Source organism: Vicugna pacos, chromosome 11, assembly GCF_048564905.1.
Source record: "Vicugna pacos chromosome 11, VicPac4, whole genome shotgun sequence".
NCBI lineage: Eukaryota > Metazoa > Chordata > Mammalia > Artiodactyla > Camelidae > Vicugna > Vicugna pacos.
Window position 1 is genome coordinate 76,754,143 of NC_132997.1, and position 24,175 is coordinate 76,778,317.

Consider the following 24,175-nt stretch of genomic DNA (forward strand, 5'->3'; position numbering starts at 1 on the left):
CTACTAATTATTTCTTTAATTCTTTAGTACAACAGTAGATGAGAAACAGGGTTGAAAACTGAACCTTGGGCAACACCTCCAAGTAGGGAATGAAGCAGAGGTGTCACTGATGAAGTGCTCTAAAAGAAATCTGAGCCAAAGGCATAAGGTCACAGTTTCAAGTAGGACATGGTTAAAAAAAAAAAAAAAAGTAAAAAAAGGGGAAAAAAAGTACTCTTCCCTCAACTCAAACATCTTAGAAATTCTTTTCACCTTGTTTTATAACTGCCAGTCTCCTCTTCTGGGTATCTACTTGAAGACAATTATTTTGTCTTGTTAAACTTTATATCCCTAGGGCTTATCAGTATCTGATATGTATTAGGCAGACAGATGTTTCTTAAATGACATCAAATGCTCTAAAGGACAGAGGATGAAAACATACAGAAAACAGTGGAGACCTTCAAAGACATTTCAACAGAAATACCCAGTCCCTGACCTCATAAAGGTCTTCCACTGCCCAACCACTGAAGGATCCCTTATATAATTTGAATAGACTTGCTTCTACAGGTCATGTTGAATGTGTGCTTTTTTACGGGACAGGTTTTCAGGCAATAGGATTTAATTTAAGAAAATGTCCCCAAAGGGAAGAAAACATAAGTTGCTTCTCTTTAAAACATATGTATTAAAGAGACAGACCCTCAATATCATGGTTTTCCTCCTTCTAAGGCTATTGTAGGAGCTTGGATAAATCATTAAGGTAATGAAAGGCATGCATAGGTTCAGTAATAACTCAATGACTGTCCTCTAATTCATAAATATAGGTAATGTCAACTTATAAGAGTCTTGGATTCAGAAGGTGCTTTGGAATAAATATTCTTATAAGATATGTAAGATTAGAGCCAGTCACAGCTCTAGGCCAGTCCCAAAACATCTATTCATCTTTCAATATACTTGAAATATGTTAGAGTACATTTTTTTTAACCACAATTATTAAAAATGTTTATGGGAAATAAACCTTGTTCCAACTTGAGAAATCAGGAACATTATCTTCCTTCTTCCTCAACCCTGTAAATGGGGAAAGGAGCTACCCTGACCACCTGCTGCACAACTGGAACCCTCAACTACCTTTCCCAGTGAAATTAACAAATTAACATCTTGTGCTTAAATTCCCCCACCCTCCAATCCTTCTAAGCTTGGGAGACAGTGGGCAGAGAAAAAGGAAAATAATGAGGTTCCTCGCAGCAGTGGCTATTCCGGCCAGAAAATGAGGCACAGAGACAACAGAACTGAGTTTTATTAGGGGTTTCATTAAGGTTAAATCTCTAGGATTGAGAGAGTCATTTAAGGGGCACAAAGCCCATGAAGCCTCCTCAGATCTCATAGTGAACCACTGGCTCAGGTTCTTTGCTGGGATCGCCGCCTTGTTCCAGGTAGAGATTATTATAAGGATACTGCTTTGGCCCCTAAGGAAAAAACACAGGTCAGCCAAGAACATACATCCAGCCAATACCTGGCTATACCCCACTCTGAGTGAAGAATCACACACAGTAAACGGGTACACGGTAGTCTCTGCTCGGACCAAGCTGGGCTAGAAGAGCAGGGACATCACTCCTCTTCCCTGCTCAACCTAAGGAAGGAGAAAGCCTAGATTATAAGTGGTGCCCACACTGTGTGTGTGGGGGGGGGGGGAGGGAGAGGGAGGGAGACAGAGAGAGGGAGGGAGAGAGAGAGAGAGGGAGGAGAGCAGAGAGGAGAGGGAGAGTGTGAGGGAGAGCTTTCTAAATGAGACGATGCATCCATCCATCCCACTCTCTCTCGGGGTCGAGACAGACTCAATCTCCTTTAAGTCACTCAGCCTCTAATGGTTCCACCACTAAAGTGGCCTAGGAAATGAGGCGTGCAGAGCAGCAGTGGGGGAAAGCACAGAGGAGACACGGCTGGGACGTGCTTTAGGGGCTGCTGGCTTAACCAACAAACAGCTGTCAGAGAACACAGCTCAAGGGGAGGAGAAAAGGGTGATGTGCTTACAGAACTGAAAAATGGAAGAGCCACACTGTGTTTCTTGCTCTCCTGAAGTGAAGTTAGTGCTCACACCAGCCCTATGTGCACTCTCCAGGCTGGGGCCCCTGGGGCTCGGTGAGAAGGCTTGTGTCAGTGCACACAGACAGACCCGCTACCATTAGGACATTGATTATCTCTGCAGAGGTAGCACTGTGCAGCCAACTGCAAACACGCCAGCCTCCTCCTTTCAGTTCCTTGTCTTACAATCTATCCCACAGACTACTCCCAGATTAATCTTCCTAAAAACCTAGCCTTCATTATGTCATTCTTCCCGTCAAACCCAATGTGGCTCCCTGCTGCCTAGAGGCAGACCTAGTCATCACTGTATCCCCAACCCCTTGCACCTTCTGTACTTGGTACATGATAGGGGCTTCATAAATATTTACTGAATTAATGTGTTACTATACCATCAAGTCCAGATCTCTTAGTCATGCAATAAAAGATGCCCAACCTCACTCACCTATCAACTCACTTCACAATATCTTTTAACACAGCAATTTCCACACCTGATTTCACAGGACATCAGAATTACCTGGGAACTTGTTAAATATCATTTCTAGAACCCCACTGTGGAGCTACTGAATTAGGCTCTCCAGATAATGGAGCCCAGGAATCTGAATTTTTAGCAGCTCTCCAGGTAACTAATGCATCTGGTTGTCTAGGAACTATTTTTAAGCCTATTCCACTCCAGCTACCTCACTCTCCTTTTCTTCATTCTGTTTTCTCTTGCCCTAAATGTTCTCTTCAATTTCTCCCCACCATCTAAAATGTATCTATATATTTTAGCATCTAATATAATCCTTCTCCTTAACAATAACTGATACTCCCAGCACATACATTCACTACACACATAGAAAGACAAAAACTGTTCCAAATTCCTATATGTATGTTCAAATGTTGCTCATGTCATTTATCTCAATTTTCTTCTTATCCAAATTAAACTTCCTTAAAGATAGTATATTTTCCATGTCCTTTACAGTCTCTAAAACATCAATGGGTCTATGCTTGCAGTAAACACTTAATTGCTTCCAGTGTTCTATCGGAAGTGCCCTCCACACCAACACGAGGTAAGGGTTCAACTCTAGATTCCTTGACTCTACCTTGAAAGATCACTTGCTGAAATGTAATTGGTAAGCACAGTCTCTAAAGGGCAACTTTAAAGATGAGCTAGCTTTCCCATCCTCATTCCTCACCTAGTCCTAAACTGTTTCTTATCACTCAGACTGATCTGAGATGAAGGCAGGAGCAGTGCTCTGGTACTTGTACCAGGCCAATGGGTAAGGCCCCCTATAGGCCTTACCAGGAAGCCAAGCTTGGTATTGGCTGGATCCCTACTCCAGAGATTTTATTCCCGCAGGAAACAGGGCTAAGTAAATGTGGCTAAGGAAGCACCTCTCAGATACTCACCACAGGCTGGTAGGTGGGGTAAGTCTCCCCCATCCAAAACATGAACATCATGAAGGCCACAAAGCCAAAGAGCTGCTTACACATGAGATTCCAAGAAAGAGGAGTGGGGGACGTGTCCACACGGTTCCTGATATACATGTCTAGGTCCCAGTGTATCTGAGGCAGAAAGGCAGAAAACTGTCACATACTGCTCTTCCTGCAAAAGGCAGGCAGTCCAGAGTGATTAAGAGTCTTATATAAGGCTTGAAAGGCATTCTACTCCTCTGGGCAATATTCTGCGAGCCACACCTGAGATACTCTGGCCCACAGGACTAGATGCTAGTTTACGGCTAGGTTCGGCTGACCAGAGATAGCCCAATCGTGGAATTTCACAACACTCACAATATAGAGCTCTCATTATTCCCAGAAGTCCCATTCCACGTGCCACACATGGACTCTGAGATCACTGGAGCTTGCTTCCTTAGGAAGAAAAACCTTAGTGTCCCTTGGGCAGAGAAATGCCATTTGAACTCCAGGAAGAATCCCCAGGAAGACATTAGGGAAAAGGAACGAAAGTCAAATGGCATATGGCTCTCTCACCGGTTCACCCCAGTTCAACCGCAGATCTGGATGGTCCCAGTCATACCACGGATCCCTCTCCTGCTGTGAGCGGTCGGGGAGCTTCGGGTAGTCACCATACCTGAGAGATAGCAAGAACTTCTGGACAGGGCTCTGAGCAGCCTCAGTCAGAAAATTCAGTCTCCCCATCTCAGAGATGAGAAACCAAGTGACAGAGACAACTGCTTCACCTAAGGACAGAGGAACTGACCTTTAAATCAAGACCTCAACTTGTTCTCACTAAACACAAAACTAACCGCGCAGTCCAAATTCTTACTAAAAATTCATGTCAAACTCTGAAACATTTTAACGTATGTAAGCCTGTTATGATGTTATAGAGCTGGAAGGGAATTTATCAATCACTCTGTTTCCCTCATTAGAGACAGAAAATGAAACTGAAGTTTAGAGTCTGAACCTAAGGTTACTCAGCTAATTGGAATAAAAGCAAAAAGTGTACAGATTAGAAAAGCACTCTTTTCATAGCAACTGTGTTCCTCAACCAAGTTGGCATACATCTCCAGGTCTCAAACACCTCATGGGACTTTTTGCTAAGCTGGATTTTTCTTCAACAAATCCAGTTTCAATTTATACCGACTGCTACCGAGGCTGCTCATGTCCACAACACAATAAAAGACATAGGAAATGATGACAACTAGACATGTGTCACAGAAACTGATTGGAAAACAAGATGAACAGGAGCTGCTGAAACCACGCTTGAAAGAGTGATGCTAACAGAAAATGAGGGTGACGGTAATCACCTCAGATAGTTAACCATAGGGATGTTACGGGTGCGGGGGAATAACATGAACTGGAGTAAAGGAGTTGGCTATTTAATCTGCTTTACAGTTGCTATGATTTCCACAGCCCTGACAGCAAAGATAATTTTTTTTAAAAAGAGAGATGTACACATAAATACAGAGTAGTCCATCTACAAATAAGGTTCTCATGACAGGAGTCCAGCTCAGGCCTGATCACGTGCTTATATGACAGCACCTGAGCCCAGCAGATGCTCAATCTAAATGAAACCTTGCGTTCTGGATAGAGCCTAGGAAGGTTCCTGCTATTCAGAGGTCCTCACGGGAGCTATTAAAACCTCGGCTTCCTCATTTGAGGAAACAGCCTGAGCCAAGGAGAAAATTGAAGTCCTCTCGGCTGCAGCTGCTCACCCATCCCCTCCCACCTCCCTCCACCGAGAAATGCACCCACATCACTGATTCTGAGGGGTCAGGAGAAGGTTCGGGGAAAAGGGTCAGAGTAAAGCCACCCAACCCAGCCGACTTTCTCCCGTCACTTCCAGGTGCGGGCAGACCCTATCTCACCCCATGCCATCATCTGGGTACGGCTCGTAGTCTTCCACCCGCATATTATACTTCTTGGCGGCGGCAGCCCGTTCTTCTGGGGTCCTGGGGTAGGGCCCTGGGAGCATGTCCTTGGTAACGTGGGAAGCTGGAGGACAGACGAAGGCAAGTCAGAAGCGACCTCATTCTTCCTGCGGTTCTGAAGGCTTCACAGGCTGGAGCCCGAGACTTCGAGGGACCAGCAGACCCTCCACCCATTTTTCTGGATATACCAAGTCCACCTCCGCCCCTGCCCGGACCCGGCCGCCGCGGTCTCCACGATACCCACTATCCCCCCCGACACACCAAACTTCAGGCATCCCCTTCCCACACTGAGGCCTCGCCCGTTCTCGCGGACCTGTCCGTGCACCCAACGGCACCACGTTCCGGGATGCCCTTTGCAGCCATTGGACTCCCAAGACCCCGGCCCTGGCCGCCGCCATCTTCACCTTCTTCGCGGTTCACCCCGCGCATGCGCAAATGCCTTGTCACGGTGGTTGAACTGGGCCAAACGCGACGGGGAAAAGTCGTAAGGATTCAGTAACGGCTGGCTTTAAAGGTGCTGGGAAGCCAGCGCGAAGATGAGCAGTTGGATAGAGGCAGAGAGGGAAAGCGGAAAGGAGATAAAAACAAGCAGGTCACTGCTTTGATATTTCGGATTATTATGTCCCTTTCCTCCCTCAGCTGATTTAGACGCATCCAGGGATAATGGGGTCTCAGAACCTGAGCATCTCAGGCGGACAGCTGACCCACCACTCCAGGAGGAGTACAAGTAAAATGAGCTTGTCTTAATCTCTCCTCTGACTGCTTGCCTTTTTCCTCTCCTTCACTGACACTTTCTCCTTCCATCCCCAAACGTGATCATTTATCAAATTCAGCCGTTGGTCTCGTTTGTTCTTGTACCGTTTTCCGTGTTAGTTGTCTCCTTAAGTTAAATGCAAGGTGCAACGCACAAATTGGCCGTGAGTTGGTTCCTCAGTTTAATTCCATGTTTACATCCGAATGCCCCAGTCACCTCAACCTAACTAATGTAAAACCAGTCCTATCATCTGAGCCCTCCTCAGATTTGCTTGGACTTGGATAAATGCATTTCAAGCTGGACCACAATTAACAAAAGGGGGATGAGGCATTACTGTTTGCGTATAAATATGTTTTCACTTTATTTACACAAGTGGAATTTGCATAACTTAAGCAGTAGAAATATATTTACAGGAACTTTTAAGGTGATCACTGTTTTGGAGCAGAATCCATTATTATACACATTCTCAAATATGTATGAGAGCAATAAAAACTGATATATACTACACAGCATATGAATTTGGGGGAGAACTATTTCACAGCAACTTGCCCTCTTGTAAATGAGCATCTAATTGATGTTCAGAATGACTGGAGGACATCTGCATTCAATTAATAGCAAGCCCTGATCTAATTCAGTAAAGAAACAGAGTTGGTCTAAATTATTTATCTTTATTAAGATATAATTCACCTACCATAAATTTCACCCCTTTAAAGTGAACAATAAAGTAATTTTTAAAAATTTACAAAGTTGTGCAAGTATCACTACTATCTAATTCTAAAACACTTTCATTACTCCCCCCAAAAAAACCATACACTCTAGAATATTCTCCTTATCCCCACCCCTTGGCAACCACTAATTTGCTTTCTGTCTCTGTGGATTTGCCTATTCTGGATATTTTATATAAATGGAATCATATAATATGTCCTTTTGTATTTGACTTATTTCATTTAGCATAATGTTTTCAGGGTTTGTCCATGTGTTAGCATGTGCCAGTTCTTCATTCCTTTTTATAGCCAAATAATAGTTTATTATATGGATACAAAACGTTTTGTTTATAGATTTATCAGTTGATGGACATTTGGTTTATTTCCACGTTTTGACTAATATGAATAATGCTGCTGTGAACGTTCTTGCACAAGTTTTTGTGTGGATGTATATTTTTAATTTCTTGGGTATATATCTAGTAGTAAAATTACTGGATCATAGAGTAACTCTGTGTTTAACTTTCTGCAGAACTCCAAAACTTTTTTCAAAGAAGCTGCACCATTTTACATTTCCAATAGCATGGTATGAGAATTCCAATTTCTCACATTCTCACGAACATTTATTGTCCGTCTTTGTTATTATAGCCATCCTACTGGGTATGAATGGTATCTCACTGTGGTTTTGATTTGTATTACCCTGAAGACTAAAAATATTGTGCATCTTTTCATGAACTTTTTGGCCATAGTATTTCTTCTTTGGGGAAATGTCTATATAAATCCTTTGTCCATTTCTTAACTGGGTTGTCTTTTCTGTTGAGTTGTAAGAGTTCTTTATATATTCTAGATACAAGTCCCTTATTAGATATATACTTTCTTCCATTCTGTGGATTGTCCTTTCGCTTTTTGATGGTGTCCTTTGGGACCCCATTTTTATCCTGAAAGGTGTTGGAGTTTGTCAAAAGCTTTCTCTGTGTCTATTGAGCTCATCATGTAGGAGTTTTTTCCTGCCTTCTATTAATATCATTAATTTTCAGAGGTTGATTAAACCTTGCATTTCTGGAATAAATCCCACTTGGTCATGGTCTATAATCCTTTTTATATGGTGCTAGATTTGGTTTGTAAGTATTTTGTTGAGGATTTTTCCATCTGTATTCATGAGGAATGTTGGTCTGTAGTTTCCTTTTCTTGTGATGTCTTTGTCTCATATTGGTATCAGGGTAATGCAGGCCCCCTAGAATGAATTGGGAAATGTTCCTCCTTCTTCTGTTTTTCACAAGAGTTGTGAACGATTGGTGTTAATATTTTTTTTAATGTTTGGTAGGATTCATCAGTGAATCCATCTGGCCCTAAGCTTTTCTTCATGGAACATTAATGATTACTAATAAAATCTTTTTATTTTTGTTATAAGCCTATTAAAATTTTCTATTCTTAAATCAGTTATGATACTTTGTTCCTTTCTAGGAATTTGTTGGTTTAATCTAGGTTATCTAATTTTTTGGCATACATATATATATAAATATTCCCTTGTATTCCTTTTTATTTTCGTAAAGTCAGTAATAATGTCCCTTCTTTCATTCTTGATTTTAGTAATTTGAATTTCTCGGTCTAATTTATTTCTAATTCCCAAAGTTACATATTAAAAATATATTCTTGTAAAACTTCAAACATTGCAGATAAAACTAAAGCCTTGAATGCCACCCCTAGGCCAAACCCTCCACACAGGTAACACCATTATTAGTTTGGTGGAGCATTGGAGCATCATAGTTAATATGTAGCTGAATTACATAATTAGGCCAGTGTATTAGTTTTCTACTTCTACATAACAAATTACCATAAACTCAGCAACTCAAAACTACAGTAATTATCTATTATGTTCCAAGAATCAGAAATCCAGGCATGGATTAGCTGGATCTCAGCTCAGGGTCTCATCAGACCAAAATCAAGGCATTGGTTGGGGCTGTTCTCTCATCTGAGGTGCTGTGTCCTTTTCCAAGCTCAGTGGTTGTTGGCCGAATTCAGTTCCTTGCAGTTGTAGAACTAAGATCCCTGCTTTCTTGCTGGCTGACAACCAAAAGCTTCTCTCAGCTCCTGAAGTCTACCAATCATTCTCTGCCACATAACCGTTTGCTCCTTTAAGATCAACAGGAGATCTTCTGCATCTTCTGACCTTTATGACTTCTGTCTTTGACTTCTAGACCCAGATTTAAAGAGGTGGAGTGATTAGGTCAGGCCTACACAGGATAAATCTCCATTTTGATGAACTCAAAGTGAACTGATTGGGGACCTTAATTTTGCCACATAATGTCATATTTATAAGTGCTGCTTTTATTCGAGGGGAAAGACATAGCTCATGTACATCATGGGATGGAAATCACTGGATCCATCTTAGAATTTGGCTGCCCACAGCCAGCCATAAGAACTGTCTCAGTAAGCAATAGAGGTAATTGATAGGGCCTTTTATAACGAACACATATTGTTTGAAGATGTGGGATGCTCATGGTTGGCCACTAATAATAAAATTAGTCCGAGACAGCCAGCTTTATTTGTGAAACAAGGAAATAAAGGCTTGATTCTCTTAAAGAATAATAATAAAATTAGTCATGGCAAAAATGCCTTTAAATAGGATGGTGACATAGACAGAAAAATCAAGTGGTGCTAAGCAAAAGAAAACTGTCTTTGACGTCTAAAGAATTCAACATGCTGTGTATTCTTTGCCGAGGTCTTCAGTACAGACTTTGCCCAACATCTGACAATTGCTTTTCCTTCTGACTTCTTTAGGTCAAGTTTGCGTCTCTCCCCATCTATTAATGTAAACTTTAATGCCCCACTAAACTTGCCTCGTTCTTTGCCTGTTGTGTAGGCTTGGGCATACTGAGGCAGCAATATTATTTTGTGAATTGCTTAACCAGATGATCACCCCAGTTCAGTGGGACTAACGACTAGTCAGTCTCCGGTCTTCTGGGCCAGAGCGTACGGCGTCGAGCTGCAGGTCACCATTGGGAGGCGCTCCTCCAGAGTTCGGCCTCGCGTTCTTAGCGTCTCTCGACCGCTCTCTCTTGCAGCCTATGTCTATGGTTTCCGTTGTGTTTTCTCCGGAATAGGCGGAGCTTCCGCTTCCGGTGGGGCCGTCCCTAGCGGCGGAGATGGCGGCGACAGCGGCGGAGGCCGCGGCCTCAGGCTCCGGAGAACCCCGGGAGGAGGCTGAAGCCCCCGGCCCCGCCTGGGACGAGTCCCAGCTGCGTAGTTATAGCTTCCCGACGCGGCCCATCCCGCGTCTGAGTCAGAGCGACCCGCGGGCGGAGGAGCTTATCGAGAATGAGGTAGGGGGCGGGGCCGTGTCCGAAGGGAGACGGGGGAAGGGACCAGGTTGAGAGGAGAGGTCAAAGGCTAGTGGTGATAGAAGTGAGGGGCTGGCCGGGCTGTGAGCTAGGGCCTAAGGGGAAATGGAGAAAGAAGCGAGAAGAAATGGGACTTGCGGGGTTCTGGTTAGCAGGAGAAATTACTTCAAAGTTGGAAAGTAGTTGAAATCTTGGGACCAGACCTCACCAGCTCCTTGGGACGATTTCATTTGTTTTTTCCACATGCTCTTTTCACTTAGGAGCCTGTGGTGCTGACGGACACAAATCTTGTGTATCCTGCCCTGAAGTGGGACCTTGATTATCTACAAGAGAATATTGGCAACGGAGACTTCTCTGTGTACAGTGCCAGCACCCACAAGTTCTTGTACTATGATGAGAAGAAGATGGCTAATTTCCAGAACTTTAAGCCGAGGTCCAACAGGGAAGAAATGAAATTTCATGAGTTTGTTGAGAAACTGCAGGATATACAGCAGCGAGGAGGTGAAGAGAGGTAAGTTCCTAGATCATGGTTTTGCATTGAATCAAGGGCATCCATTTTTCTTTCTTGTACTTATTTGGCGATGTGTTCTCTAGTTTGAGAGATGATGGAATGACTAGACTTGAACTGTGGCTAAGTTTGTTGTCTTCATAAAGTGAGAGCCACAGTTGCAAACCAGACTCAGGTGAGTAAATGAAATGAGTTAAGTTGTTTGGATGTAAACCATGATGGGTTGCTAGATAGTCTGATTTTTTTAGTTCTTATTTTTCATTTTTTTATTTAAGTGTGGTCAGTTGACAATGTTAGTTTCAGGTGTACAGCAAAGCGATTCAGTTATATGTACATGTATATGCATACATACACACACACACACACACACACATACATACATTTTCATTTCCATTACTGCTCATTACAAGAAATTGAATATAGTTCCCTGTGCAATACAGTAGACTCTTGTTGTTTATCTATTTTATATACAGTAATGTGTAGCCAGGTAGTCTCATTTTTCAAGAGAAGCCAGAAACCAGGGTTTTTATTTAAAATCTTTTAAACTTCTAAATGTGGGCAACTAATTGAAATTTTTTAAATGCTGCAAGGAGCCATTTAAAAATGTCTGTCATTGGATTTCCTGAGATGGCAGGTTTGCAGCCTTTGTTCTAAAATATTTGACTGGGGGCAGTACAGGCTGAAAAGTTACATAGAAGAGGGTGTGGAAAATATTGATGTTCCGCATTATATTTACGATACCGAAGACAACACACACACAAGGGAGTGATTCTTTCTACCTTTATCTGTTTGTGAGGGCTGCTTTTTATGTAGATCCCAGACAACATTCAGTTCAGTACTGAAACATTGCCTCTGGGGAATTGCTGTCACTAAGTACTTCATGGTGAACGACCATCTCCGTGTCACATTTGGTACCCATCCCTGGGCTTTTCTTCATTCTCCTTCCTCAGTTCTCTTCCTGATTCTGTTAGCAGTATGTGGCAGAGTGAAGGGATTTGAAATATCTTTTTTTCCCAGTTATGTGACTCTCAACAGATGTCATAATCATAGGACTTAGACCAAAAAAGTTTCCAGGATCTGAACTGTGATGGATTTGTTCTTTGTGTCTTAGACTGGTTCAGTTGAATTATCTCATGCAATAATGTCCTCAAATTTAACACAGTGCGCGTGCGCACACACACACAACGTTGAGAAGAGAGATTGATATAAATGGTGCCAGTGAAGTGTAAATCTGTTGAATGAACGTATGCACTAGAATGAGCATGAGATAAGACACATGAATTCCCTGGTTCCTCAGCCACTTTAAGTTTCTTGCTTCCCATAGTAAGAGCATTTTGCCTTACTAAGTGTGAACTATGAGTGTAGTCTGCTTTATGGGTGGTTTAAGGAAAATTTTTACGATGCAAGTTTTGCCCTACCAACTGACTTTTGCACCAGCCAACTCCATTGTATAATTACTATGATTCTGAGGTAAAGGGTTTTAAGATCCTGTTTGAGCTATTTTGAGCATTTACTGTTAAGGTTTAACAGGAATTGTCGAGATTCATGTTTGGAAAATATGAATGTTGAAAAATAGTTGTATGAACATATGTACATTATAATATCTGAGGAGAGTTCCAAGGATGCATTCGAGTCTTGAGGGTTCCATGTCCCCAAAAAGCTAGCTATTTCCAGCTTACCAAGATCTTTCATTAACGTTGGGGTAGAGATCATGATTCCAGGCAGTGAGATCGCTTTGAGCCTTTTGAAGTAATGTCCTCAGGACCTTGACAGGGCTATTTCTGTCTCTCTTCTTCATGTTTGCCCCCTGATTAATGTTTCTGGTGGAGCTTGATCAAGTGTGTCTGGGTTTTCATATCTCTTAAAGTAACTTCTGACCTTCCTCAGGTGTATTAGGAGCCCTGGGCCTAGTGAGATATCTTCTCCTTCAGCTTCTTTAGGTAGGTGGCTGAATCAGTTAAGATAAACTAGGCTTCAGGCCAGAGCTCCGGGACTTGAAGCAACAATGGTTTATTTCTCACTCGTGCTACGGTCCATCGCAGGTCACCTGGAGGCTCTTCTCTTACAACATCTTTTTCACTTTGGGACCCAGATTGCCCCAGCAGTTACTGTCTGAAACTTTGCAGTTACTGTGGCAGAAGGAAAGAAATGCGGTGGTAGGGTGTACTGGTTCTTAAAATTATAGTTTGGAAACAGCACAGGTCACTTCTGTGGACATTTCATTGGCCAAAGCAAGTTAAATAAGCAAACTTGGCTTCAGGGAGGTACAGAATAACTCTCCCATAGGGAGGGAACACTCTCGAACAGTAATACAATCTGCCACAGTGGCCATCAAGGACCAATGGGGATGTCTTGGGCCCTGAGAGTCTCTGGAACAAAGTTGATTCATCATTCTAGGGTCTGTGGATAGACTTTAAGGAATCTATGAAATTATATGAAAGTTCAGTGCGTATGTGCATTTTTGTGGGGAAGCTTCCTTGGATTTTTTTTTTTTCTTCCTTGGATTCTTAGAATTCATGCTGTGACCCAGAAAAAATTAAGAATCACTTCCTTAAAATACAAAGTTTGATGTTGAACAGAGTTCAAAGAAGGATAGGTAAGGATTCAGTTCTGTGAGAGTCCCAGGACTGCAGCTGTTCTCTGTAGGAGATGCTGTGTGGGTTTGGGTTTGGATTTCCAGGTGTAGGGAAGCCAAGCCAGGGGCAATGTGTACGTGCACTAATGGGATTTTCCTCTTGGGGAACATAGGTTGTATCTACAGCAAACACTCAATGACACTGTGGGCAGGAAGATTGTCATGGACTTCCTGGGTTTTAACTGGAACTGGATTAATAAGCAACAGGGAAAGCGTGGCTGGGGGCAGCTGACCTCCAACCTGCTGCTCATCGGCATGGAAGGTAAGAAATCTTTCAGAAAGCAGCATGGTTTGGAGTCATATGAACTGATTTCTTACACTCTCTCCACCACTTTGAACAAGTCATGTGCCTTTCTTAAGCTTCACCTCCTCGTTTGTAAAAGGAACACATTAATACCTTATAAATAGCTATGAAGATTAAATGAAATAACGTATGTCACATTTCTAAGCTAGTTTCAGGCACTCTAGAAAGAAAATTCCTCTTTCCCTTCTTCAGCTTCTGTGTGAGTGCATATACTTAGATATTAGGTATTTCTTTAAAATACTGCTATTCTCTATTGGATCTATCTATGTATTCAGATTTTTATCCCAGTAGAAGAGGGAAACTTACTTTTCAACATAAATTGAACCTTATCTTTCGAACAGGTAATACATTCATGGGGTTAAATTCAAAAGGTATAAATAGGTATGTAGAGATAAGTCTCTCCCTCCTGTTTCCTAGCCTCCCAGTTTCCCTCCTTGGAGATACTTCCTGTTATTAGTTGCTTGTGTTATCCTGCTAGAGGATTTTATGCATACGTAAGCAAATATGTGAATCTTTTTTTTCCCTTTTGAATAAAAAGAGAAGCCATTAAACTCCAATCAGAAGAAGGAGAGCTACTTACCAGCCAGGGTCATTGTCTCATTCTTATTTTTATTTCTGTCACTAGCTTCTGTCACTGCCAGGCCCTTAGTAGGTACTTAGTAAATGGTGAATAAATTGGGTTGAACAAGGAAGCAGAGTAATTATTCATTGTCATTCACCCATAGGCTCTGAAGTCTCTTCTCCCACTTTGATTAGCCTTTCTTCAGATTTGGATCCTTTGTTCCCAGGTTCAATAGAGTTTTCCAGAAGTGCAGCCTATGAATTGATCCTTCACCTGTCCCTTTGAAACCAACTCTTGGTTAACCTGCCAGCAGCCAGTTTTTGTTTACTTGACTGAGTTTTTATGTTGCCTTCCTATCCTGTGGTAGAGGGCAGGGAAGCAAATCCCTCAGAGATGAGAGAGCAAGTTTCCTTTGAGGGTGCACGTGGACTCTCTGCACTTAAGAAGGCAGCTGTCTTGACCCACCCAGACAGACAGACCTGGGGAATGTTTTCTAAGCTCCGTGCCTGCAGGGGGCCCTTCAGCTCTCAAGGATTGTACAGAGGATACAGCCCCGGTGTTATGGAGTAGATGGAGCATACCTGCACTAGGGCAGAACTAATTCAAGATGACATTTTAAATAATTTGCCTTATTCAGAGTATACGGCACTCTTTGGGAATCTGATATGCTTCCCCCCAGTGAAATCTGTAAGCCAAGATGGTGTAAAATGAAGAAGCAGTTACCTTAGGACACATCTCTTGCTAAAGGATACATAAAATAAATCAAGATAAAGCACAGATGCTCACAGACACATTTCATAGCTACAGCGGCTTGATGCTAAGATGCCGAGTATAGTTCTTGGGGAAGGAGCTTGACGTGCCACTTTCACTGCTTGGGAACACTACCTCTGTAATGGCTTGCTGCAAAACAAACATTGAATGATGTTTTTGCTTTTTGCCTTTTTTCATAAAAACAGAAGTCCTCTTTGGATTTCTTTCAGTTAGCAAAAACAGGTACTAATGTAAGTCTTTCATAAAAGCCGAGTGGTGTAAAGCAAACTTTTGAAAAGTGGGGCATATTTGTATAGGTATATTACTTTGCCCAGACTTACATCATTTTGATGTGCAGTTGCTTCCAATAAGAGCAGCAGCCGTCATTTAAGAAAGTCTGCTTTGCTAATTGATGGTAAACTCTTAGCCAGTGATGGTTACTACTAGGTGTATTGCCCATTAAAAGTGTAACACCTAGTTTGCCGAGGGTTGTAATTACATTCTCCCTGATTTTGCCTGAAATTTTGATTTGGAACCCTTTGCTGAGAGGACAGGCTGGGTTTTTCTCCAGCACTGGGGCCTGTATTCCAGCCTGTGCAGTAGAGCTACTGCTCTGAATAAGAAAATGTCGTTCTTCCTACAGGAAATGTGACACCTGCTCACTATGATGAGCAACAGAACTTCTTTGCTCAGATAAAAGGCTACAAGCGATGCATTTTGTTCCCTCCGGATCAGTTTGAGTGCCTCTACCCATATCCTGTTCATCACCCATGTGACAGACAGAGCCAGGTGAGCCTGTGTGGTGTGAGGAGGGTATAGAACTCCTTTGGAATCCAAGGCCAGCATGCCTTTCCCCTTCCCTATGGTGCTATGCCAGGTTTGGACAAACTCAGAGGATAATTTCATAGTGTAACTTACGTATTCCAGACCCCTGTGGTGGTCCCCAGATGTTTATAAGCATCAACAGCCCCATAGAGTTAATTCTGGAGAGCAGACCCCATCATTGATGCCGATGGACTCTGATTGCTCTGTTTGATTGGATTATATGTACATTCATGGGACAAAATGTGTATGTTTTCATTGGGTTTAATAATTGTTTTCTTTTGTCATGGACGCTACTACTTTCTGATAAGGAGAATGATGAATAGAACTGAGATGTCATGTAATGTCTAAGTGAGGTATATGGTTGACTTTGTGGCCAACCAGAGAGGTCCTCTTTTTTCTTGAGGAGAAAGCTACTTCACTACCTGTGTAGGAGTCTTTGCTGGTTAGAATCTGTGTTTGGGAGAAAGTTTCTGAAGGTTTGGGTGAAGGTTGAATCCTAATTCTTCAGATGTGCAGACCTTGAGTAGGTTTTCTGATCTGCAAGCTGTGATGATTGGCATCTGACCTCAGGAGCACTGAGGCCTGGTATTCTTTATCACTTAACATTCAAGCAATGGTTGTCTTCTTAACATCATTCTCTGAGAGAGCCTTTGTTTAATGTATGTGGTATCTTCTGCTGGATATAAATTCTAAAGACTTTTTTAAAGCCATCTGTTTTGACTGTCAAAGTTACTAGCGTATAGTAGTTACTGATAAAAATTTGGTGATTGACTGATTTTTTTTTTTTTTGAACCTCTCAGGTGGACTTTGACAATCCTGACTACGAGAGGTTCCCCAATTTCCAGAACGTGGTTGGTTACGAAACAGTGGTTGGCCCTGGTGATGTTCTTTACATCCCAATGTATTGGTGAGGACGGGACCAGAACTGGGGACTTCTGGGGAGCTTTCTTTCCCATTCCCTGGGAAACCTTATCTGTGTCCCTTCTTTTGAGTTGTGGCAAGATTGGTCTTGTGTGATCTACAGGAAAGTTGGCATATCCAGATGTTGAGCATTCTGAACATGGGAGAAATGACAACCCTGTTTCTAGATAAGATGAGAGTTCCTCAAGGTCAAAGAGATCACAGAGGTGTGAGACTGGAGAAACTGTTTTTGATGCTTCACTTTTTGGAGACCAAACACCACTGCCTCTAGCCCCAGGGTGTGCTTGATAGGATGAGTGTGAAGATACTGTCTTAATTCCCTTGGCTGGACTCTACGTAGTTTTCCATCTCTCCATCTGAAAAATACTGTTGGCAAACAGGAGCCTGTTTATTTTCTTGCAGGTGGCATCACATAGAGTCCTTACTAAATGGGGGGATTACCATCACTGTGAACTTCTGGTATAAGGTGAATATGGGTTTTCTTTCCTGGTGGGACTGGGGTGAGGTAGGTGTAATCATTTAGGGGCAGGGTGGGGAGGTTGGCTATCTCTGGAAGTGATTCTCAGGTCTTTAGGATGACGTAGAGGGATGGGAATGAACCGGGTTTCATAAGGGAGGATGGTGCTAGGATCAGTGGGTGACACTGATGCCTGCTAAAGACATTTCCTGAGCTGCTGCTTCTTTTGCAGGGGGCTCCCACCCCTAAGAGAATTGAATATCCTCTCAAAGCCCATCAGAAAGTGGCCATAATGAGAAACATTGAGAAGATGCTTGGAGAGGCCTTGGGGAACCCACAAGAGGTATGTGGCTGCCCCAAGGTGGCACTCCTGTGGCTCAGTGGGCAGAATGACCAAGGAAAGTCAGGATTAATATCACATTCTCTATAGCTCTTCTGTTTCAGTATCTGATGTCCTGTCTCTCCATAGAGGTTACGGATATGTTCAAAAAATTCTTGTTTTCTGGTGAGAGCTGGGCTTGACTGGCGGATCAATTATAATCTGTTCCATGCTAGTAGTGATGTTCCCCGTGGGGCTTGTGTGCCAGCTGGGGACCCCTGAGGGGATTCTTCTGGAACAGGAAGCAAGCAGTTAAAGCATTTCCTTGTAGTCTCCCAGCTGTGTCAAGGCTGCTGTAGGTAATATTGAGACCTGCTTCCCACGCAGGTGTGCCAGTGGCCCATCAGGTAAATGGGGGATGTTTGTATTTGTAGTGCTCTTGCCTCCATCCTGTGGATAGCCTCAGCATCCAGAGAACCTGTGAGGTTGGGAGATAGCACCAGCCCCAACTGCCAGTGACCTTTCCAGAATATAGAGGCATTTAACATTCATAAGGCGCAGATAAATACTCTCGGGTGTTTGAGGATTATTAGCTCCTCTGACCTGTCAGTTTGGTGTTGCTTACAGATAAATGTAAGGTATTGTGAAAGGGAAGGTAGTATAAGACAGACCCAGAGGAGAGGGCCATGCATGCCCCAGAATAATGGGTTGACCTCCAGGAAGAGAGTTGGTTAGAGGGTTTACAAAATTGAATGAAAGCCTTGTCCTTGTCCTTGGCTGGACATCAATGTCTACAGACACACCCTGTCCATCTCCAGGGCCAGGGGACAGGCAGTTCTGACTGGGTCCTCATGTCTTTTCACAGGTGGGGCCCTTGTTGAACACAATGATCAAGGGCCGATACAACTAGCCTGCCAGGAGTCGAGGCCTCCTGCCAGGTGACTGCTAGCCCGTCCACACCGCTTCATTGATGAGGACAGGAGACTCCGAGCGCTAGTATTGCACGCTGCACTTAATGGACTGGACTCTTGCCATGGCCCTAGAGGCAGGTGTTCTGGGCAAGGCAGGGTGGTTGGCATTTCTGCTCCCATTCGGAGGGACTTCATACCCTTGCCTCTGTGCCCCAGCACCTTCCCTCTCTGCCCCCTAAAGTCCTGCATTCAGTGTGTGGAGTCCCCAGTTTCTGGTTGTCATCACGTCTGTGTGTCAGTCTGTCAACCTTGGGATGTGTGTGCATGTGTATGGTTGCACACGTGTGTATGTATTTGTTCCTTGCTCCCTCATTCTGAGTCAGGATGCCACTTTGGGCTCTCAGTGCTGTCTCCTGCAACCTCAGTGCCTCAGCCTGAGAGAGAGGAGATGCTCTTGGACGCCCACTACATCAGGGCTGCAGGGCCACAGCTGTCCTAACCATGAGGTCAGTTTGCCTCATCCCAGTTTTCACAAGAGTCAGCCTCTAGGCTGGTGGGAAAGGCTGCTGGGACTGTAATGGGGAGAGGGGAGGGAGGCTTGCTTTTGACAGCCTAGATAGCATCCCAGGACAGTGATTTAGGATTCCAACTTAGACCTTCAAGCTCAAGCCATACACAGAAAAGAACCTTGGGACACAGGAACCAAGTATTGTGCGTAACTTTGAAATTACAGACACATCCACCTTCTCTCTTTCAGCACCAGCTCCTGCTCTCTGTCCTGGGTGCCAGGGGAGTCCTCTTAGCAGTGGCTTCTCTAAGTTCGAGGTGTGCAAGCCTCTGTGTGGATATGTGTGTGGATGTGCGTGTGTGTGTGCATGTGTGTCCACACTGGCCTGCCTCTCTGCTCACCAAGTTTCCCAACTGCTTAACCTTGTCCAGTGGAATACACAACAGGAGCCTCAAGGCAGTCCTACCTGACCTAGACTAAAGCTTTTAAAGTCATTTTTAGCCATTGGATATTGGTCAGGTCTCACTGCAACCTGCCTGAGGCCGACCACCTGGAGTCTCCAAGTCCTGTGACCTTCCCTGCCCAGGCCACATCCTTTACGTCTGCGGAGCTTCCTGGCTGAGTAGACAAAATGGGGTCAAGCTTAGGCACTAACTCACCACCTGTCATCCACCTCACGGCAAGGGCAAAAAATATAGCCTTGCCTCCTAAAGCCAGCTCCTCTGCCAGACCCCACTGTAATGCTTCACAGACACCCTCAAAAGTCAGGGCAACTCGTGGAGCACAAAAGTGGAATTTCTTTTTCTGTTCATAGCTACTCACGGGAACCCCTCTCAGGGCTGCAGCTTACAGCTGTGCAGCTGTGCACTGTACAACTCAAGGGCCATCATTCACATCTGTTTAGTGGAAGTGGGCCTCTGGAATTGGGCAGTGTGGTGACCCTGCGCCTTCTCACCTCCACTCCCATCTCCATGCCCCCTCTCTCTGGAGGAAAAGAGGATTTGGAAGTCTATGGGTTTCTTTTTTTTTTTTTTTTTTTTTTTGCCAAAGGTTTACTTCCAGTGTCTGAGCTGTGGCTCTTACCCCCAGAGCTCAGTTACAGTTACAGTGCACTAATGGACTGAGAGGATGCGTGTGTGCATGTATGCACCTGTGTGTATTTTGGGGAGGGGTGTTTATTTTTAGTGCCCCATTCTGGGGCTCTCAGATGCCGTGTGGGTGTGCAAACATGGTACCTTCTCAAGTGTAGTTCTTTCAAATATAGCCAATGCTGGAAAATGTGATTGTGGTGATCTCCATCCCTCCATCTCTTTTGGGAAAGAGGAGCGCAGCAGAGACAACAGGCAGACAGGATAAAATTAACCACAGCCACAGTCATCTGTGAAAGGCAGATAATTTTTGTTCTCCTCAGGAGGTGTGCTGCACTCCTGGCTCATTCCTCAAAGATGTGGGTGATGTGTGGTAGGGAGGCACGTGGTAGGTAGGCAGCTGGTCCTCTCTGGTTGCTGTGCTGACACAGGGCTGACTGAGGGAGCGGGATCTTCACAGGATGGGTCCTAATCCTTGGGAAATATAATAGTGACCCCTGATTAATAGACACCTAATTCGTGCTTAGTGCTTTTACCTTTGTTCCTCACTATCCTGCAAGGTAGGTATTCTCATTTTACAGCTCAAGAGTAAGTGATTAGAGGCAATCAGGATTCAAACCTAGTTTGGCTGCAAACCCCTTGCTGTTCCTTGCCACCAGACCATGTTGATTCTCCTGCCTTACCTCATTTGGACAACAGTCGATCCTCAGATCTCACCCACTGGACAGTGTCTAGTGCAGAAAGGCTTAGCCCAAAAGGATATAGGAGATACAGCTCAGGGCAAGAGCTCTTCTGGGCTCCAGCTGAAGACTTCTTGGGAAAACTGCCGCGAAGCCATATTACAAGAAGAGTTCTGGGAGGGAGTTCTAGAACTCTAGAACTGAGTTCTAGGTCCCACTGCATTACTTTTGTCCTTGAGTAGGTCTGATAACTCCCCCCAGTGTGCTCTGCATGTGTAGAATTGAAGATTCAGACCTAGAAGTTCACTGAGAAGTTTGATTCATGTTCTGTGGCCTCCTTTTCCCCCAGCGAAGAGACTGAGGCTCTTCCCTTCACATGCCTAGGTTAGGGCTGTTCAGGTTCATATTCTACTTGTAGCAGAGAAAACATTTCTGCTCTTACTATCCTAGCGGGCAGCGTGCAGGTAGACACACCAACGGAAGATGGGGGTTGGGGCCTGTATGAGGGTCAGCCATACTGCAAGCTCCTATTTTTACACCAGCAGGTACAGAGGAAACTACTCTTTGGCGAAGTCAAATATTTGTTGGGGGGTTGGAGTTTGGGGGGTGGAGGAGGGGCTGTTCTGGGCATCAGTTGAGCAGATGCCCAGGATGCCTGGGGGAGACCAGCTTCCCCTACAAATCAGAGCGCTAAATTACAAGGTTTTTACCAACGTGAACAGTTGGAGGAAGTCGTCTGCTCTCATTTGCGTAATGGTTTCTGTCACTGGTGATTAGACACAGGATGAAAGAAAAGAAATTTGACAATTAGGAATGAGCAATCATTAATCTGAATCTGTTAGGAGACAGAGGGGAAGGATCCTTATCAATGGGCCAGCCTAGTGTGGGGGAGACCCTCCCTCTGTCCCCCAGAGACTGTTGGGCCACATACCTTGTCATTCCCACAAGCAGGCTGAACTGGTATGTCTTTACAAAGGCGTGGTGGGCCCAGTCCCCAGCCTGAAGTGGATACAGGAACAGACAGGCATGAGCCAACAAAAAGATGGGTGTCAAATGCAAGTGATAGCACAAAAAATAGCAATAGAATGGTTTTGATGTGTTGGCTGTTTGTGGAAAGTTTTTCTAATCAATGCTCCAGATACCCTGACCTGGGACAAGTACGTGTTACATTCCAACATGGCAGGATGTGGAGAAAACCTGCTCTATCCTCCAGGAGTTGGAGAGGAAACTACACAAGACACCCAGAAGTTATGAAGCCATGTATTGTGCACCCTATAAGGACTAAGGATTAGAGGCTGTTGAGAGAGGAGGAAGATCAGTAAAGAGCAAAGCTCAACTTCCAGGCTTTTCCAAGTTCCTGGGCTCCCCAGGGAGGACTGTTCGTCCTAGGCCTCCCAGTGACATTGATTCTGTCCCGGCTGCCTCCCCTCCTCCCCATCAATGCAGCCATAGTTACGTGGGAGGCACTGCCCAGATGTGTGCACACGTGATAAGGTGTGGAGAGTCTCAACTTGTATCTTCCCAGGTCTCCGTGCTACCTTACTTCTCATCTTTGTCTCTTCTAACATCAAGGACCGTGTTTGCACCAGTTATTTGTTTCTCAATTTGTGGCTTACGTAGTGGGTTCCTTAGATCAGACGCTCCCTCAAGGATTGGAGGCAGAGGTAGCAGCAGTGGTGATTTTTTGTCTCCTCTTAGAATGTGAACTTCCCTCGGACAGGGCTGTGTCTCTCCTTGGTAAATTAACTACTGGGTCTTCTACCCTTCAAACTCTAATGCAGAGTTTAGTAGGGCTGCAGGGAATGGCCCTCGGTGACCAGTTAATCCAAACAGGGTGGATGCTGGGATTCACCTAGAGTTGTTCATGGGGTTCCCAGGCTCTGGCCTTTCTGCCCATGTCTTCCCTTTTTCTGGGAACTCCAGTGCTTGCACCCCAGTCCCTGCCCACTTCTCTGGTATTCTCTCAAACTGCCTCCTCTAAAGAGATGTTCCATCTTCCTTTTCCAGAGCCTCCCAGTTTTTCCTACTTAGCCTCCGCCTGCCCAGTCTCTCCAGCAGCCCCTTCATTCACATCTTTTTTCCTGAACAGTGGCTGCCGCCTCAGAAGCTCTATGGCTGCAAGTGTGTGGCTAGACTCTCCAGGATCCCTTCATCTCTTCTGATTTGCAAAAAATTCTGCTTGTTTACCCAGGGTTAGTCCATTTGTTCTGTGTCTGGTCTGTTCTCTTGCCATTGTTTTGGTCCCTTCTGTGCATCCTGGTATAGCTTTTCTCACTCTGGGGGCCCTTTCTGCTAGTCTTAGCCATCTCAGCAGAGCCTGGCTGAGTACTTTTGGTGCATTTCAGACACTGGCAGGCTTGAGGCCAAGGGGTCCGTGGTTAGTGAGGCCTCCAGAGATGTGTGAGAGGATGGAACCTAGAGGGTCTTGGACAGTGGAGAACCAGTGAGGGGGATATTGAGCAAGAGACTCCCCAGGAATGGGGGTGGGGCTGGGGCTGGCCAGCCAGAGGGGAAGAACTGAAGTTTCCATCTAAATGCATCTGTGTGCGTTAGGGTCCAGCAGTTCTGGGATGGTGGGTGTTTTGTGAATGACTCCTCATTTCTCTCAGGTGTCTTTGGTGATGCTGGAAGCCACCAAATTTAGCTGACTTACACATTTCAGTGTTTGTTGAAAGGGAAACAGTATATTGAGTAGTCACATGTCAGGAGTGGACGTCTTAGATGAGGAAGGCCCTGGAAGCTGGGGTAGCAGGAGAAAGGGACCAAAGTTCAGCTTGTACACCCAGACTGTCTCCTCTCCTCTAGGTGTTTAATACAGTAACTGATTAAAGAAGTTAAAAACACTGTGCCTTGCCTTCTTCTCCACCTAAAATCTGGTCTTCAGGTAATACTTCAGGAAGGAGCATGTGTCCTTCTAATGAGAAACAGTCTTAACAATCTAGTGTTTAAAAGCATGGATTTGGGAGTCAGATGTATTTGGTTTGGATTTCTAGTTTTGCTACTTTGCAGCTGGGTTTGGCCTTGATTAACTTGACCTCTCTGAGCCTCAGGTTTCCCCAACTATGATAGTTGTGTAGCGGAAGTGGGGTGTTGAAAATACCTACCTCAGGGCTGATGGATTGAAGCAATGTTTGTAAAGCTTTAGCACAGTGCCTGGCAAGCACTTAATAAATGGCTGTGGTGGTGGTGGTGGTGGTGGTGATATTTATTATGTGATTTATTCAGAAATGATTTCACAGCAGATTTCGAGTGATTCCTTCCCTCTAAAGAAAAGCATAGGAAAGAACAAGGAAATTATACTGGAGAAACTCTTACTGAGTTGGGAGCAAACAGAAGAGCTTTGGTATCTAAACCTGTTCTAGAGAGAGGGAAGCAGAAGAGTCTGATGCTTTCTGCTTGGTCAGCCAGACTTTACTGTTCTTCACACCAGCCCAGGGCTGGCCATCAGGTGCAAGCTGGCCTTACACTGTGAGGGGTGAAGGCAG

At 44.4% G+C, this 24,175-nt stretch overlaps 2 protein-coding genes and 1 long non-coding RNA gene across 3 annotated transcripts; 1 reads left to right on the forward strand and 2 right to left on the reverse strand.

Annotated features, from left to right (window-relative positions):
* Positions 1-1,255: 1,255 nt before the first annotated feature.
* NDUFB8 (NADH:ubiquinone oxidoreductase subunit B8) lies at positions 1,256-5,890 on the reverse strand. Its single transcript, XM_006210515.3, has 5 exons — positions 5,740-5,890; positions 5,364-5,490; positions 4,027-4,126; positions 3,448-3,603; positions 1,256-1,442 (listed from the first exon to the last, which is right to left on the reverse strand). Exons 1-5 carry the CDS (start codon positions 5,822-5,824, stop codon positions 1,350-1,352), a joined length of 561 nt encoding a protein of 186 aa, XP_006210577.1. The 5' UTR covers positions 5,825-5,890; the 3' UTR covers positions 1,256-1,349.
* HIF1AN (hypoxia inducible factor 1 subunit alpha inhibitor) lies at positions 5,883-18,682 on the forward strand. The gene is made up of 9 exons (XM_006210514.4): positions 5,883-6,018; positions 9,986-10,204; positions 10,483-10,733; positions 13,479-13,627; positions 15,625-15,770; positions 16,607-16,713; positions 17,130-17,193; positions 17,417-17,527; positions 18,369-18,682. The coding sequence occupies exons 2-9, from the start codon at positions 10,028-10,030 to the stop codon at positions 18,411-18,413; spliced, it is 1,050 nt and encodes a 349-aa protein (XP_006210576.1). The 5' UTR covers positions 5,883-6,018; positions 9,986-10,027; the 3' UTR covers positions 18,414-18,682.
* A 1,617-nt stretch (positions 18,683-20,299) lies between these two features.
* LOC140699390 (uncharacterized) lies at positions 20,300-20,840 on the reverse strand. The gene is made up of 2 exons (XR_012077545.1): positions 20,694-20,840; positions 20,300-20,484 (listed from the first exon to the last, which is right to left on the reverse strand). It is a non-coding gene; the product is annotated as an uncharacterized lncRNA (long non-coding RNA).
* Positions 20,841-24,175: the final 3,335 nt, after the last annotated feature.

Coding starts and splice junctions, on each gene's coding strand:
- NDUFB8 (XM_006210515.3), bottom strand. CDS start 5,824: ATGGCGGCGGCCAGGGCCGGGGTCTTGGGAGTCCAATGGCTGCAAAGG. Junction 5,491..5,739: donor GCCGTTGGGTGCACGGACAG/GTCCGCGAGAAC, acceptor TCTGTCCTCCAG/CTTCCCACGTTACCAAGGAC. Junction 4,127..5,363: donor TACCCAGATGATGGCATGGG/GTGAGATAGGGT, acceptor GCTATCTCTCAG/GTATGGTGACTACCCGAAGC.
- HIF1AN (XM_006210514.4), top strand. CDS start 10,028: ATGGCGGCGACAGCGGCGGAGGCCGCGGCCTCAGGCTCCGGAGAACCC. Junction 15,771..16,606: donor CATGTGACAGACAGAGCCAG/GTGAGCCTGTGT, acceptor TGAACCTCTCAG/GTGGACTTTGACAATCCTGA. Junction 16,714..17,129: donor CTTTACATCCCAATGTATTG/GTGAGGACGGGA, acceptor ATTTTCTTGCAG/GTGGCATCACATAGAGTCCT.